The sequence below is a fragment of the Sinohyriopsis cumingii genome, chromosome 6, assembly GCF_028554795.1.
Source record: "Sinohyriopsis cumingii isolate HCF-2022 chromosome 6, ASM2855479v2, whole genome shotgun sequence".
In the NCBI taxonomy this organism is placed as follows: domain Eukaryota; kingdom Metazoa; phylum Mollusca; class Bivalvia; order Unionida; family Unionidae; genus Sinohyriopsis; species Sinohyriopsis cumingii.
In genome coordinates this window covers 20,738,115-20,755,518 of record NC_142966.1, presented here as the reverse complement: position 1 = coordinate 20,755,518, position 17,404 = coordinate 20,738,115, and the positions used below count along the sequence as shown (strand labels likewise).

The following is a 17,404-nucleotide window of genomic DNA, read 5'->3' as shown; positions in this document are numbered from 1 at the left end:
CAGCGCGCCGATTACAACGTTGACAGTATGTTAATATTTTGTCATCCTGTATAGTAAAATCTCTATCTGAATCACAGTCGCAGTGGTGCATTTATTTTGTTTGACATAATAAAATATAAATGCTAATTAGAATAATTCTGTCTGGGCCGGAGGCGCAAGCGCCTGCGATCCCACTGCCGGCTTTTTCTATTTTTTTTCTTTCTTCTTTTCTTCAGAAACATACTCTTTTTTCTGCTACTAACACCATTAATCTATTATTTTTAGTAATTTTGGTCATCTCATCTGTATGTTTTGTCTTGGTTTTACAATTGAGGCAATACGTCATTTTTATATTTGAGTGTTTTATAAAATTTATCACATATCTTTTCATTGTCAGCACATGGTTTGGGTGTGAAATGCGTAAGAAATCTTAAAAAAATTATTAGGCCCATAGCCACCTTTGGCTCGCATCTTGTCCATTTGTCTGACAAACATAATATAATAATAACGACAGACTGCAGTTCAAATCGGCTGAAGCTGATTAGAAGAATAATTTATTTTTTCTGTATTTTTTTTTCGATGACGGTCCCTTAGCAAACTGCACATAGTGCTTAATAACATCACTTGGAAAAAGGCCAAACAAATACAAAAAGTTGTTCTCGTAAAGTCCTACCCAATGCGTACCTGAACCGTCATTAAAGTTTTGAATATTTATAACACAACTTGTAGGATGCCTTACATTCCATGGCCCCGCCAGCTAATCTTTAGAATAAAAAACTCCAATAAATCCTTTTAGTCCATTCAGCTGGTAAGCAATCTCAAAATTACTAAGAGGCGGTGACGCTAACATTTTGTCCCTAGAATCTTCATCCCTCTTCCCTGAGACGCTCGAATCCTGCTTGCTGCTCGAAGTTGCAGTCCACGTCCTATTCCTAGCAGATTTGGAAGTAGAATTGCAGCTACTCCTGCTAGCAGTGGTCCTATGATTCCTCCCTGTTTCTCTTGTCGAGTCGATTTCGACTTTGTTTTTCTTTTACTTACCAGTCACTTTCTTTTTTGGTATTATTTATGTTTTCATTAGACAAAATTACATTGTTTGTTTGATGCCACCGCCGGAACTCTCGCGTTCTATCGTTTTCTTTGCGCCTCCGAAACTGCGCCTGATGCTGCAGCAAGACCTATGGTTCCAAGCATTGGAAGTATATTTGATACTATTGTTCTTGCAATAGTTGCTAGTGCAGGTCCTAGTGAACCACCTCGGATCGCATGCAATCTGGACATTGCCGTAACTTGTACTGCTAACAAATTTAGAATTAATTTTGTTAATTTGTGTTGTTGTTAATAGTAATTTGGCTGAGATACGAGTATCTCACGAGGTCACGAAATCAATCTTAATTGAAACCGCTTGTCGTTTTACAAAAGCTTGTTTCGTTAGATAAAATTTGCTAGACGCCACTCACACTTTAATGCTCATTCTACCTTTTACAGCATCTAATGTCCATGTGACTTCTATATCAGCCTTTGATCCAATAGTTCGTTCGGAATGTTTTAATACGTTAAAGTGAAAGATTGAATAAAGTGTTCTAAACTCTTCTTCTGAAATCTGAGATCCATTATCAGCGTCCTGGTACTTTGCTTTGCTTCCATCGGCATCATAAACGCACGACATACGTACCGATTTGGGCCAACTGTAAAATTGCATTCGATAGCTCGTTCTGGTTACTATTTAGAATTTATTTTAACAAATATTCGCCTGACGCCCAGGTTATCAAAACCAGCATTGATTATTACGTCTGTTATGTCGCTGAAATACGATAAATAAGTGACATGGTAGCTGTTCTCAGCGCTGTTGTTACTCGCCAGGTGTTTTCGATTGAATTCGATACTACAGTCTAATAAATCTTATTTCGTTTGAAGTATATTCTTCGCTAACACTGTTTCGAGTTCGATAGACTTCTTAACCGACACCACTCGTGGCATCTATAATGCAAGTCGTTTAATTATGAACTGGCCATCAGCAACATCAGCGGCTCTCATAAAACATTCTTTCTGATCTGCTATGTCAAGAATAAGAGTGTGTTTGATGTCGCGAAATACTTTGTTATAGTCTCTACAAAATTCAAATATTGTACGTAACTGAAGCGTTACTGTAACTTGCTTTGAACTATCTGTCGTCGTTTAGAGGAGTAACCTCGTTGCACGATCGAACGTTGGTCATTGGAACAAAAGACTTAGCTTCTGTGTCAGCTGCTACACCTGGTCGGATAATTCCAATCGCATTACAAAGAACGTTTAGCACGTTTCTAGTATATCCTTCTGCCTTATCAACTGCAGAATCTGGTGCTAAAAATGCATTAATATTAGCCCATGTCCCGGCGGCATAAGCACCAAGCAACTGGTGCTAAGGCAAATCTCAGTAAATCAGTTGCAGTTGAACCACATGATATTCATTGCAATGTTCCTCGAATACTCTTCGCTGAACGACACTATATTAAGAAGTTCTTGCAACTGGCAAGTGCATGGAAATATCTTTGACAATTTGATTGGCAAGTTGATATTAAGCGTTTCTGAACAAACTCCAACCGTTACTAATAAGCGCAATTTCAACGCCAGAAGCAAGATCGACGCCTGCAGCTATTTGTATTCTACCTCTCACCTCAAGAACAGCTTTATGCGGCAGCAGAAACACATCTTCAGCACGTGTAGTAAACGTACGCTGACCCATCTTATTAAGTTCGTCTGATGTCGAGTTTTGGTCTTGCTCGTAAGACCATTTTTTGAACAATTTCTTGGAGTTGGAGTTCACATCGGATCAGCTGTGCATGAATTTACACTTGGTACAGCAGCAAAAAGTACAAGTGGTTCAGAATCTCTTGTACATATGCTGTACGGCTTAATCTTGGTCTAATGACTTTTTAAATATTCTCGTTGGACGATTTAGTGTAAACAATAAAATAAAGATGAGCGATATATTTGACGTTTACATGATGTTGTTTTTAATCGTGATTATCTCGGATATAGAGCTCCGGAAGGAGTAACGTTTTCACCAGTTCAGGCAAAAGCAGTTTCTGATCTGCACAGTGTAAAACACGACGACAAAATACGAAAATCTTTCGGAAAACTGGTTCAATTTTAAGTCGGTTCGCTGAGAGCTGAGCAGATGAGAGAAATGTTAGATCGGAATGATGTATTTGTTAATTAATGTTCGAATAGAGCTAAAGCTGAAATGGACGAACAAGTAGAGGGACTTCTTCATAACACTATACTTAAGTTTAGTTTGCTGAGAAAACACAAGATGCTCAACATAAAAATGACATGGAGTGCATCGGCGCATGAGAAGAAAAAAAGTTTTTATTAAGTAAAAATCCTAAAATTCGTGAGCATTTTGCTATACGACGATTGCACAGAGAACTCGGACAAGATTATAATGCTGAAATTGTTCTGGCAGTAAACGGTAAAACATCCGATGCTGAAGCGTGAACAGCAGCTTTTTTTAAAAATTGTGTCATCGCAAAGTTTTCTTATAATGATGCTGAAATTATTACTGCTTTATATGTGATTGAAAAAATATCGAAGCACAAGTAGCAGCTGTAACACAAGGAGAAAATAATAACTTTATAAAGATCTTGATTATGCTGAAGTAAAATAAAATAATGTGGCCTCTTGAAGTTGATTTAGTAGGAGAGCATTTCAAAACGACAAGGCTGAATCAATATTGTCCAGAAGCTTGGAAAATATTAACAAATTTAGAATACACTTAAATGAAAGAAAAGGCAGAAAAAAATCTTAGAACAACATTCGTGACCGTTGCTCGTTTTTTAATTTTATTTTAAAAAATCTTCTTTCATTATAATTGAAACATTTTATCTTTTAGGAAGAAGATGAGAAAGATGTTTTATTATCCTTGAGATTGGGGGTCATAAATCTTTAGTAAAGGTAGAGACGTCAAACCAGAAAATTGTCAATGGTCTAGAAACCTACCTCAGTATCTCTTACTACAGTAGAAGTAAAATGAGTTATTGGGAATACAGGTTACGTTTCCAATATTGGTCGTGCGGAGCTTTTCCGAAATCAGTTTTGATGTATACTCATAGAGGCTTCTTGATCTCCTAAAGAAAGAGATGATCGTCTCCGCTCTCAGGTTACATGGAAAAAGTGAGTCGAGACGATTGAAACAATAGTGTAATTATAAAACCCCTTTTACTTATACTACTTGGGTTAGGTTACAATCGAGCTCAGTTTTAAATTTACATCCTAACATAGTGGAAATTATGTATTCATTCTCTTAACTGACCTTACGCCAGAAGGTAGATCGCTCCGCCTACCGAACACGTGACTTGACAACGTCTTAACCTCCGACAAACATTCTGTGAAAATGGCGTGCTTGATAACATTAAAAGATATACCAGACGGTATTGGTGAGCAATATTTGCCATATGAAGCAACACTGAGACAGAGACAGAAAGCGAGAGCATTTATCCATCGCTTGCACTTCTCAAAGTTACGTCGGTATGCGGAGAACTCGCCCCCACGTATCTGGAGAAGTCGCCCCAGAATGGTTGGAGAAGTCTTCCCAATTGGTTGGAGAAGTCATCCCAAAGCTTGTCACCCAAATAACCTTTTTATAACACAATTAAGTGATCTTTTACGTGATTCATATATATATACACGATCACACAAGAGATATTAACTAAAAGCAATATCATAGTAATATTTATAAGGACGAAATTAAGTGTGTATATAATCTAATGAATGACGACAGTATAGTGATTAAAAAGGATGATAAGTCAAACACTATTATTATTGTGAATCAAGATGATTATGTTAAAGAAGTTGAACGTCAATTAGAAATTAAATAAAAAATTTCAACATGCATTAATGAGATCGCTAAAAATAATAATTCCGTATGTGAGGAATTTGATACTTTCCCTCTTAACATACGTACACCTCAAAAATAATAATTCCGTATATGAGGAATTTGATACTATCCCTCTTAACATACGTACACCTCAATTCTGCATATTACCCAAAACTCATAAAAATCCTGACCATAATTTACCTTTAAATTTTCCAGGACGACCCATTATATCAGGTTGTAATTCATATACTGAAAACCTATCCAAATGTATTGATAGTGTTTACAAACTTTAATGAAATCACTTCCTTCATACATTAAAGATACAACTACTTTCATTAAAAAGTCGAAGTATATTCCACATCTATCTGATAATTTAAATCCTGGTATCATTAGATGTAACATCACTATATACCAACATTCTGCATGCAGATGGTATTGAAGCGTGCAAATATTTTCTTGATAACAATCCTAATAATAGCACACTAACTAGCGAAGATATTTGTAAACAATAAAAACTTATCTTGGAAAATAATTAATTTCAATTTAATAATACGAATTACATACAGATGATGGGTATTAATATGGCTCATATACACTCTTCCCTTTCATGGGTAATTAGAAAAGGATTTTATTCAAAACGAAAAGTTTAATCCATCTCTTTGGTTCAGAATTTTAGATGACATATTTATGATCTGGAAGCATTCAACTGAAGAACTGAAAAAAAAATGATTGATCGCCTAAATCATTTTCACCCGAAGATTAAATTTACTTACACTGCATCTAGTACGCATGTTTCATCTTTAGATGTAAATGTATTAAAAAATATTGATAACACTATCTCTACAAATATTATTAAAATGCATCTAATGATTTGAAGATCAGAGCAAAAGGGACAGATAACACTTATTTTTCGTTATTTTTCAACTCCGCAGTTGATCAAATGGGAAAGTTGAAAATTGCAAATTTTTTAAATTTAATAAGTTATTAGGTTGAAGAAAAACAACAATAAATAAAGCCTTAACCACGTGGCTATATCTCAGAATTACTATATATGATCCTTGGGGCGACTTCTCCAGACGAAGTGGGGCGACTTCTCCGAACCGTTGCGAAATTTGTAAATATATAAAATAGCTGAGACGATATCGACAGAAGCAGCTTGTCGGAGGAAAATGGCGGACGTAAACAGTGTCTGGAGGTGTGTATAATAGCGCTCGCTGATTGGTCAATCGAGCAGAATGATTGACAACTGGCGATAGGTCAATTAATTATCTAAACACTAAATCCGGTTTTTGTCATTTTTGTAAATATTATATTTGGCATGTGTGTGTGTGTGTGTGTTTGTGTTTGTGTGTGTGTTTTTAACATGTTTTTTAATAAAGTTTAACAATGTTCATTCTTACTTTATTACACATGTGAAGACGATATCTTTTTATTGTTTATACTGTGCGTCCACTAGGGTTCATGTAACACACTACATAACAACAGTTACATGTGCCATAGCATACCTATTATTATTATTATTATTATTATTATTATCAGCAGTAGTAGTACTAGTATTTATTTTTTTTTTCAAAGAACAATATCGGAAGAGACCTTGTGGATGCGTGGGCACAAGAAGAGCCCATGCACCACTCACCGGTACTGCCTCAGGTGTTCAAATTGCACACGAAAACCCCCTACTGCACTTTGTGAAGTATGGTCAACTGAAATCTGGAATCTCTGATTCCAGACTCATATATGAAGGGCAGAGGAAACGCCCTTCCCCATCGTCAGAATTTTCAGGTTTCTCTCTTTCTAAGAACCTTGGTCCTCACCGCACGAGGTTTAGTCCATCGGCTCTAGTCTCTTTGGAAACATGTGATCCCCACCCTTGAAGATGGGACTGAACGTTCGAGAAGTTCATTACCTCCCCCTTTTCGTTCTGGTCTTTGCAATTTGACTGTCGCGTACAATTCGACTAACGATGTGTATTGTCTAAGGATATATCTGGTATACAAGAAATAATTGCCTTCGTTCCCGTTATATTTTATGTGAGTGGAATGGGTCGAAAACACTTTCTCTATGAACACTTAAAATTTTCAAACGTATAATAACAAACATAGTCTACAAGAAAACATCGACTCGAACATAAACTTTGGCGGCCATAGCGTGAAACTGGATGACTGTAGAAGAAAATGGAAGAGTTTTATTTAATAAAAGGAGGATTGGGAGAGAAGAGGTTTCATCGAAATTTTAATTTTATAAAAGAGCAAATTTTTAATGTGCCTTGGAAAAACGTGTAGTTTTACTAAAATTAATTTTAGGATTTCTACGGGAAGATTAAGTCAAGAAAAGTCAATTTAGACAGGAAATAATGTTAAAACAAAGTGAAGAAACAGACATGTATTTTTTGAGGTAACAATTGAGCCATACGTCCAAATTCAAACAATTCACTTAAATCATTATGTTGTTAAATACTGCTTCAAAAGATTCCTATCTACCAGTCGTAGTTTCCTATTAGGTTAAAACCCACATAATTATGTAATTATCCCATTAATATTTCTTTTCTTTTTTTTCTTACTTTTAGACGTGCAAACGTCTTTAAACTTTGCAAAATATCCGTATAAACCCTTTAAGTCCTTGAATGATACGTTGGTCACGACTCGAAAGAATAACAAGACATGTTTTCCCTCCGCTGGGTCCATTATAAGCTGCTTTTCACCCTTATTTTGTGTTGATCTTACTAGAATTGTATACTGAGGTGACTTGTATTTCTGTGACAACTCTGTCGTCAAAATAGTCTATTTACCTGATTTATATTGCGTGTAGTGTGTTGAATATTTTTTTTAACTGTTTACCAATATCAACTTCCCTGGATAATTTATATACTGGGTCATTATATATAAAAGTTTTACAGAAGTCATTCTCGAACTTATTTCATATTTCCAGATGAAATAAATTGCTGAAATCCAGTCTAGTTACATTGGTTGCTATTTCCAAGAGTAGATATGCTGGCAAATATTAACGTATAACGTCATCAATAGCAGAGCCGTTTGTCATATCCCTTGTAGGTATGATTGTACTTCGCCGTCTGAAGACATTCGGAGAACATCAGGTCGCACTGACATACACTGCGGGCGCATAGGTCTTTGTCTGGATAGAAACAAAGGTGAAATTTATAAAATTATATATATATATATATATATATATATATATATATATATATATATATATATATATATACACTGAAAATGAAAAACGACATACCCTCCACACAAAAATTGAGCGACTAGTTACGCATTTCCTGTATGCTTCTTCGAGTTGCACTCCACTCATTACGTACTTCTGACAGAGTAACGAATGCAAGGTGAAGTTGTCTGCATATGCAACATGTCCAATAGAGACAATGTTGGCATACATACCTCTGTGCTACTTTCCTGTCATCTGGCTGAAATTGCTTGCATAATGTACTTGAGGAAATTGTGCATGATCTAAGTTCACAGCTTGTCAAAATGGCTGTTCGCATGAGCTCAAAAGATCTGCCTGACGCAGTCTAAAGTATACTATTAGCTGTTTTTAAAAGATCAAGCAACACAACCCCACCCCACCCCACCCCACCCCACCCCCGAATGTTTACAGAGTAAGCATCATCAGTTTCTAAAATAGCAACTAATGAATTCTAAAATATACAAAATATATTTTATGGGGTCGTTCTTACCAATTTACCCTCGAAGTCCAGGGAATGACCAATCGGAGCTAGCAGTTGTTTGATAGGTACACATCTGAAGTCAAGTCCAAGCTATATACTCTATAACCCAATTAAGCCCAAAACATTGTACACCAAATAAAGGGAATTAAAGGTTCTTTCAAAAGTACCTAAGATATGCAACGTAGTTTTTGAATAACCAGGATAACCAGTGAAGAAAATATAACGAGTCATTTGGGAACTGGAATAACACTTTAATGATAGTACTATTGAACTCAGAGACCAAAATTCAATAGATGAAAAAGCTGAAGCATTGACGCTCTTTATTACCAAAAATGCAAATCGATAATTTGAATAAAAGTTCATTTTTAGGATGTAAAATTTCATGTTTATATTAAAGATAATGCACCTTGGCGTATGTCAAGAAAAAATGAAAACTATATGAAAATCGTGTGATTAATTACAATTCATTCAGATCCAATGCAAATAAAAAGAACTACCAAACGAAGAAAAAAGGAATAGAAAATGTTCTACAGAACGCGTAAGTTACTCTACAATAGCGCAAGGGAGAAACAATTACATGATTTACGAAAAGGAAATCCACGTGAGCTTTGGAATCTTTGTATAAATCCGAAATATTTTAATAATTATTCGAATGATTCCTGCGATTTTTATGAAAATTCTAAGAACACATGCAGCAGCCTTATCAGAAAATAATGCTGGTCAATTAGAGCCGAGTATAACATACAAGACGAAGTAAAACAGAATTCAAGCGAACCGATATTTGCAGCGCTGGATGTTCCTGTTACAATTGAAAAACTGTTCAACTATGATAAAAAAAGAGCAATAAAAGCTCCAGGTCTTGACACCGATAGATTTAATCAATATTATAAGGTCGTTTCACTTTTATCAAATTGCATGTTCAAACTTTTTAATGACATTTAGCAGCGGTAATTATCCTTCAACTTTTTAATGATATTAGCAGCGGTAATTATTCTTCAACTTTTTAATGATATTAGCAGCGGTAATTATCCTTCAACTTTTTAATGATATTAGCAGCGGTAATTATTCTTCAACTTTTTAATGATATTAGCAGCGGTAATTATTCTTCAACTTTTTAATGATATTAGCAGCGGTAATTATTCTTCAACTTTTTAACGATATTAGCAGCGGTAATTATTCTTCAACTTTTTAATGATATTAGCAGCGGTAATTATTCTTCAACTTTTTAATGATATTAGCAGCGGTAATTATCCTTTAAACGGGAGAAAGGTCTTATTATACCAAGTTTTAACAAAGGTAATCCATCCAATGCAGATACTCATAGATGGATAACATTGCTTAGTTCCATAGGAAACAGTTTCACTTGTAGATAAGATTCAAGACTGTCCTCATGGCAATTATATAGGATATTATTACTGATGCACAATTTGGCTTTAAGAAAAATAGTTGTACAGTAAGTGCCATTTTCATATCAACTTTCTTTTATTCAAAAGCTACTCGATGTCCAAGTCTTTTATTGATTTTTAAAAAGCTTTTGATTATGGGGAAATGACAAGTCTATGACATTATGTACTAATATATGGAGCGACTAGGATACTGTTAACAATAATAACATCTATTTACAATTCAGTACAGTGATCTGTAAAGCAATGTCCTAGACATATTAAAATAAACGCCTTTACCTCAGTTAACAATGATTCTAATATTTAATCTAAATTCACCGAGCAATATTAGTTATGTATTATGCTGATTACAAAATCAATGTCCCTAGTTAAATATACAGTGAATGCGATTATGGACTAAGGTGAAAATACCATTATGCATAACATATAATCATGAAGAAATTTTAAGCCAACAAGCAATGCAAATTAAATAAACGTAACAACATACATTACGGCCTGCTAGAAGAGTGACAGGTATAAGGTAAAGTTTACTTTCATCTGCAACATGCACAGTGGAGGAAATGCTGGCATACCTCTGCACAATGACATAAAAGAAATAAAGCAATTGCATAAGTTTTCGTATTTGTTTTAATATAGCACTCCACAGTTTCGTATTTTGTATAGGGTTTAGTTTTTAAACAAAACAAATTTCCAAGGTTCTCCTCACTGATTATAGAAGCTATTTACTAAAGGACCTTGTAAAACATGTATTGTTGAAAGAACTTTTAATTCCCTTCATCTTCTGTGTATGTTTGGTGGATATAGTTTGGGTTGTCGAGTTTACAGCTTGGACTAACTTTGGATGTACGCCTATCAAAAAACTGCAAGTTCCGCTTGGGCATTTTCACTTCATGGACTTCAGAGGTAAATTGTAAGAAAAAGAGCCAATAACGTTTGTTACATTTGATATATTTTGCAATTCAATAATTGCACATTCAAAATCTAGTATTGTCAAGTCTGACAAAATTCGTTTTATCTATTTTAATAACTGCAAAATGTAGCGTACTTTAGATTAATTCAAACTGATTTTTCGAGCACATGGGAGGAACCATTTTGGCTAGAAGTGTGCGTAGATTATGTACAATATCCAAAGAAATTTCAGACGCAATACATGAAAGTCTCATAGAAGTATGTAAACATTCTCTCCATTGTGCATGTTACAAATCCAACTAACTTCACCTTATACCTGTCACTCTCTCTGAAGTACGTAATCTCTGTAGAGCGTCCACCATCACCACCACCACCACCACCACATAGATATACTCATTATATGATTTAATTTGGGTTATATACTGAAACATTTAAGTCGCAAGCATCAAAGCAGTTCTTTTGAATAATGCTCACGTTTCTTCCCACTGAAAAGTACTTATTAGCAGCAGGGTCCCAAACAGCCCCGCATCCCCATCCCCGATGAAAAGTGAAACATTTTCAAAATACACATTGCATTTTCTCAACATAGCAACATAGGATGTACGGGGCCCAAGGCAGCATGAGGGGCCCAACGCAGCAAGCGATAAGCGCAAGGCCCCAAGCACATAAAAACTGCTTGAAAGCGCGGGGCCCAAGACGGTTATCTCATTCGCCTTGCTCTCGGGCCGGGCCTGAAGGCAGGAACATGAAACTTGCTACAATTATTCCCGATATGGCGCTAATCAAATGTAAAGTTTGAACTGGGACAGAACATATCAGATTCATGGAGGTCAAAAGTCAAAGGCTATAATGTTTGCTTATTGTTCTAATATTAGAATATAGAAGAAATCGAATCTCCTTTGTCTTCATTTTTCTCTTTTATTATAAATAAATACAAATAAATATTTTTCACTATATTTTTCTTTCACTTAATGCAACAGTTTAAATTTAAGTTGACTTCACTCATGTGTTCTAAGACTTCTAATTCCCCCATAATTAAGGTCAATGCACACACAAGACTGCCACAAGGCCTATTGAGTGAGAAGGTGAAAAAAATCAGTTTATTTTCATCATGCATAACAACAATGTTAGTGTACCATTTGGTAAGAACATCATATTTTGATGCTATAAAAGAAGAAACGATATTTCAAAACGTTTCATGTGTTTTAAGGAACGATAAATTGGACCAAACAAGAGCCAATAGCTTTTTTGTTACTTTTTACATATTTTGTAAACTTTTCATTACACATCCAGGGATTGGTGTTTTGTCTGGAAAATTCATTTTCCCTATTTCACAATTAACTTTTTCAAAAATCGATACCTAATGGAAAATAACCATCTAGAAAGTTCTTAATGTTTACAAAATAAAATGTTAGCTATTATTAGAAAGTTTGTTCTTACATTTATAAGATATAACCTGGACAATGCCAGGTACATCAGGTAAATTGTTGGGGACTCCCAATAACCTAGACCCAGATCCAAATAAACATATTTACTTCTATTATTAATGATCCTGGTTTTAAATCCACAAACATCTAGAGAATATTTTAGATATGTATTAATTTTTTAAAGAATAAAATACACAAAATCAATAATTCAGGTTAAGTAGAAAATAAACTTGATTTTGGACAAAGTTAAGTCCAACATTTAATATTACATTACAATAGTATATAATGAAATAAATTAAAAGAAAAGACTAGCTAACAAACAAAGCAAATTGAATAGTTTTAACAAGATACAAAACATGCAACTCAGAAATGTTGTCTGTACAAGTAGATATTTTTAGGACACATTTCATTATAAATGAATGAATTATATATTGCTTACCTGCTACTAGTCGTTACTCATTAATGCATAAACATATGCGTGTTGAATACGTGTTGAATACGCGTTGAATGCGTGTTGAATACGGAATTAAGATAAGAAAGCTACATCCTCCTCAATAAAACAACCCAGAAAAAAGGCTGGTGTTTTTTTTTTCAACCTCTGTGCAAAACCAAAAGGGTCTAATTTAAAAATAATATGTAAAAATACGAAAAACTTATATACTAATAACATGAAATCAAATGAAGTTATCTAGATATGCATATCAACATGCATACCAAATTCATTTGTCTGCATCAACTGCTTTTAAGCTAACAAATTTTGATATAGAAAGCCAACTCAAAAATGTTACTAACGTGTAAATAATGGAATAACTGATGTGATGGTCAGAAAACCTATTCTTGTCATTTACATCTGGTTTAAAAATATGGTTACTAAATTGTATTCTCTAATAACCATGCCAGTATGATTTTTCTGGAAATAAATAAGTCTCGTTCCAAAATTTTAAATATATGAGCAAAAGTAAAACATTAGTATAAAGTCACCAGAACTTAAATAGGTATCTAAAAATCTGATTTGGCCTGGTGCTCTACGAGTGTGTGTGTATATATATATATATATATATATATATATATATATATATATATATATATATATATATATATATATATATATATATATATATATATTCCTTAAAGTGCAAATGCAAGCAAGTTTGTTTGGTTTTTAAAAAAATCCAAATATAGTTTGTTTTGTTTTTCATTTTTTAAATTGAATATATTCATCTTAAAGCTTGCAAATCTAATATATATATATATATATATATATATATATATATATATATATATATATATATATATATATATATATATATATATATATATATATATATATTAAAAATATGCCTAACTAAATTCAATTGGTCTACTTCAAGTGATTCCTTTATCTTCCTTGCAAGATGAATGTCAAATACTTCCAATTCCCAAATGTTTATACATGTGCTAAATATAAAAAAAATTAATTAAAGGGCATGAAAGTTTAATAAGGTTTTTTCAATTGAACATAATTATGCCTAACAAATTCCATTTGACAACCTCATGTGAAGATTTTAAAATCATGGTTTTTGCAAAAATGAAAAAGGCAAACAAGTGAAGAATGTATACAAATAATTCAGCAGTACGATCATTTACCAGAACAAGTTTAAATCTTGAAACACATTCAATATATATATATATATATATATATATATATATATATATATATATATATATATATATATATATATATATATATATATATATATATTTTTTTTTTTTTCTCAGTCAATGTTAAGATCGGGTTTTCATGGTGTAAGGTTAGAACTATTACTTGAAATGAAAAATGTATATTCCAACTATAATATCACCAAAGATGGTCCGAAGGCTCCGGTGGCCTGGTGGTTAGAGCGTCCGCCTCGGATGCTGGAGGTAGCGGGTTCGAACCCCGGCCGAGTCATACCAAAGACTTGTAAAAATGGTACTAACAGCTGGGCGCTCAGCATTAAGAGATTAATGTTAGGACTCGTCGCCCTGGTGTCAGGATAATGTGACTGGGTGGGACATCATGCTACATTTCTGCGGTATGATGCCCCAGTGCTAGACATCACTATAAGCTGCCACACTGCAGACATCGTAGCAATATGACTGAAAACCCCTGAAAGCTACGTTAAAAATCCAAAACACACACATACACACACACCAAAGATGGTCCACTCTCCTTATCATTTATTCTTACTTGTAAGTATGACTGCAATTACATGGTAATAATTACCTGATACATTTATTTTTCTCATATGAATTACTTTCGATTGTCTAATTGGATACTTTAAGAAGATTTAGTAAGATTAACATTCTTTCATAGACCAAATGACCTCCACAAGTGTTAACTGTTAACACGATATTTACGAAACGAGCTTCTGTGATATTTGGTTTATTTCGTCGGAATTTATGTGTACTGTTTTTGGAAAAGAAGCCATAATTTTCAAAAAGTAGATATGCAACACCTCACTGTCAATGTATAGAACTACTAGAGAAAAAGATTTATCTCCATTCAATAATAATCACTTGTTAAACACAATGTGCACAGTTTCTGGTGTTGGAGGGTGGTTATTGCGAATGATAACATGTTAAATGAACATGTTAAGATTTGTAGAAGTTGGCGAATATTATGTCTAGCAGTCCAAGCAGAAAAATGTAACACCATGCATGATAGTGGCATTCTCCTTTGTTTGGATAGCAGTTGCCAATGAAATTGACCCAGCGCGTGTTATCTGGAACAGTAATCTATAGTTAAAATAGCATGAACCATGAGAGTAGGGGAGAGATTACTTTGTAAGGTGAGGAAATTTAGCACCATACATCTTATCAAATAATGGCATATACAGATCCTTAAATTTCCCTCACTCAGACAGCAATGGATTGAATATTGTTTAACAAACAGATGGATTTAAATTAGGGAATAAAATGGTTAAAATGTTCTAAACCCAACTGACCTGATGCTCACCTGTGAATACTGACGGTAATTCATCATGCTGTTTTTTTATACAAAAACTAATAATATTTTCCTTCACTTAAGAACAATCAGACATAAACTGAGCTCCAATTCATGTATGTATTATGATTGCAACACATAATACATTCAAATTCTATAACAGCAAGACTGGAGGTGTTAATATTATTTCAAGTGTTGCCGACATATACTTTTGTATCATAGTTTATTACGTTGTAAAAAAACAACAACATGGAATATACTTTCTTAACTAAATATCCAAATAATGAATCTATATTTGAAAATGGAAGGGTATTGAATAGATGAGTGGGACTTAACAATACATCAAGAAGGTTCTCAACTGCACTTGCCAATCATAGCATGCACATATAAAATGACACAAAATAGTAAATATACTGAATACGGTTGGGCATTCCTTGATCGAATACATGTATTAAAACACATGACAATCTCAAAGTACTGAAAGGTCATAAAGAGGTTTATTTTCAATACACAATACTCCCTCGACAACTCGAACCCGGATAGCTCGTAAACCCATTAATAACGCAGACTCAGGCGTGCATCCTATTCTTTTTTTTTTACTAGAAAATATTTTTTAAGAAATGGTCTCTATTTGTTCAAAGTGAAGAAAATCGCGATCGAAGATGGTAGATAAACCCTCGATATATCACTTGTTTTATTGTCGAAAACATTGGTCAGTACCCGGAAACTTGAGTCAACGTCATGTAATTCCTAACGTTTAAGAAAAAGTTATATGTTGCCAAAATAATTAAGGCAGTATTGAATAAAACAATATCTGACGATCAAATTGGTTTTGTAAAAGAAAATATATTGGCAAAAATACAAGGATCGTAAATAATACAGAATAGCTCAAAATTACGGGTATACTATTATTATTAATAAGCAGCAGGGGGGGCGAATCCTACAAAATACTTTTCACAATAAACCCCTCCAGGAAACTATTCCTCGATAGAGGGCTTATTTCGACGAAATAACCCTTCTATTCAGAATACAGGACAAAAAAAAATGTCCCCGATCCCTCGAAGAGTTTTCGCGGGGAAATTAAATCATTGATAAATAAATAATGGCAAATATCGGAGAAGCATTCACAACTAGATTGGCACGACAACGACTAGCCGCGATTAAAAAATTTATTCCTGTCCGTGATTCCGTTAAAGAAAAATTAAAAGCAAGACAAGAAGCGCGAGTTGAGTTTGCAACATCTGCGGAGGAATTATTTAAGCCTATTACAGCAGCTACTGGTGAAGTTAAAACTGCAATTGTAGGAAAACCTGATCCTGCTGACCCTACCAAAACAAAACGAGGGTTACTTCAAGCAATAGAAGAACTTAAACAGCAACAGGCAGATGAAGGTGCTGTAGTTGATCCAGGTGCCGCCGGAGTAGTGACAGTTGCTAAGGAAACATTTATTAATAAATTTACCGAAGATGGTATTACTGATATAAAAAATATTCCACTTACTAGCGTGGATGAGCTTAGGGAGTTTTCTGCTTGGATTGTCTTAAATTATCCTAACCGGCAAGATTTTCTAAAACCAGAAGCTGCTTCAGGTATGACCCTGAATGATTGGAGGGATTATGTTTACAAAATAAACCGAGGTATTTCTCGAATATCTAAAATTGATGATACCTATAATTTCATAAAAACTGGCGTAATTGGGGTTAGTAAGGAACTAAGAGACCAACAAATGAAGGCAAAGGAAAGGGAAAGGCAGGCAAAAATACAGGAAATGGAAATGAAAAGGCAGGAAAGGGAGGAAGAAAAGAAGAAAAAAATACAGGAAAAGGAAATGAAAAAACAGTCAAAACTACAGGAGAAGAGACCACCAGCTCTAAAAATAGACCCCGTAATGACACTGCCTGATCCAGTGCCTGAATTTTCATCGCGTGAACAAATGGGGGCTAGTGCTCCCGATGATGATTTTACCACTCCTGTTTCGTCGCCCATCCCCCCCGATATATCAGAAGAGGAAATACTGAAAGAGCGAATAAAAGAATTAAAAAATGAATTAAAAAATTTAAAGGAGGAAAGAGAAAAATTACAAAAAGGAATACCGAAAAAGAGTACCCACTCTAAGGTAGAAAAGATAGAAAAAAGGGAAAGAGCTCTATTTGATGAATTTTTAAAAACATTAGC

The 17,404-nt window shown here is 34.2% G+C and overlaps 1 protein-coding gene across 1 annotated transcript in view; it reads right to left on the bottom strand.

Annotated features, from left to right (window-relative positions):
* Positions 1–7,204: 7,204 nt before the first annotated feature.
* LOC149796470 (acidic phospholipase A2 E-like) overlaps positions 7,205–17,404 on the bottom strand; it is a 54,519-nt gene continuing 44,319 nt past the window's right edge. Inside the window, exon 5 of the mRNA XM_089961175.1 lies at positions 7,205–7,969. Coding sequence (XP_089817301.1) covers positions 7,854–7,969 — 116 coding nt within the window. The 3' untranslated portion in view covers positions 7,205–7,853. The remainder of the gene's footprint in view (positions 7,970–17,404) is intronic.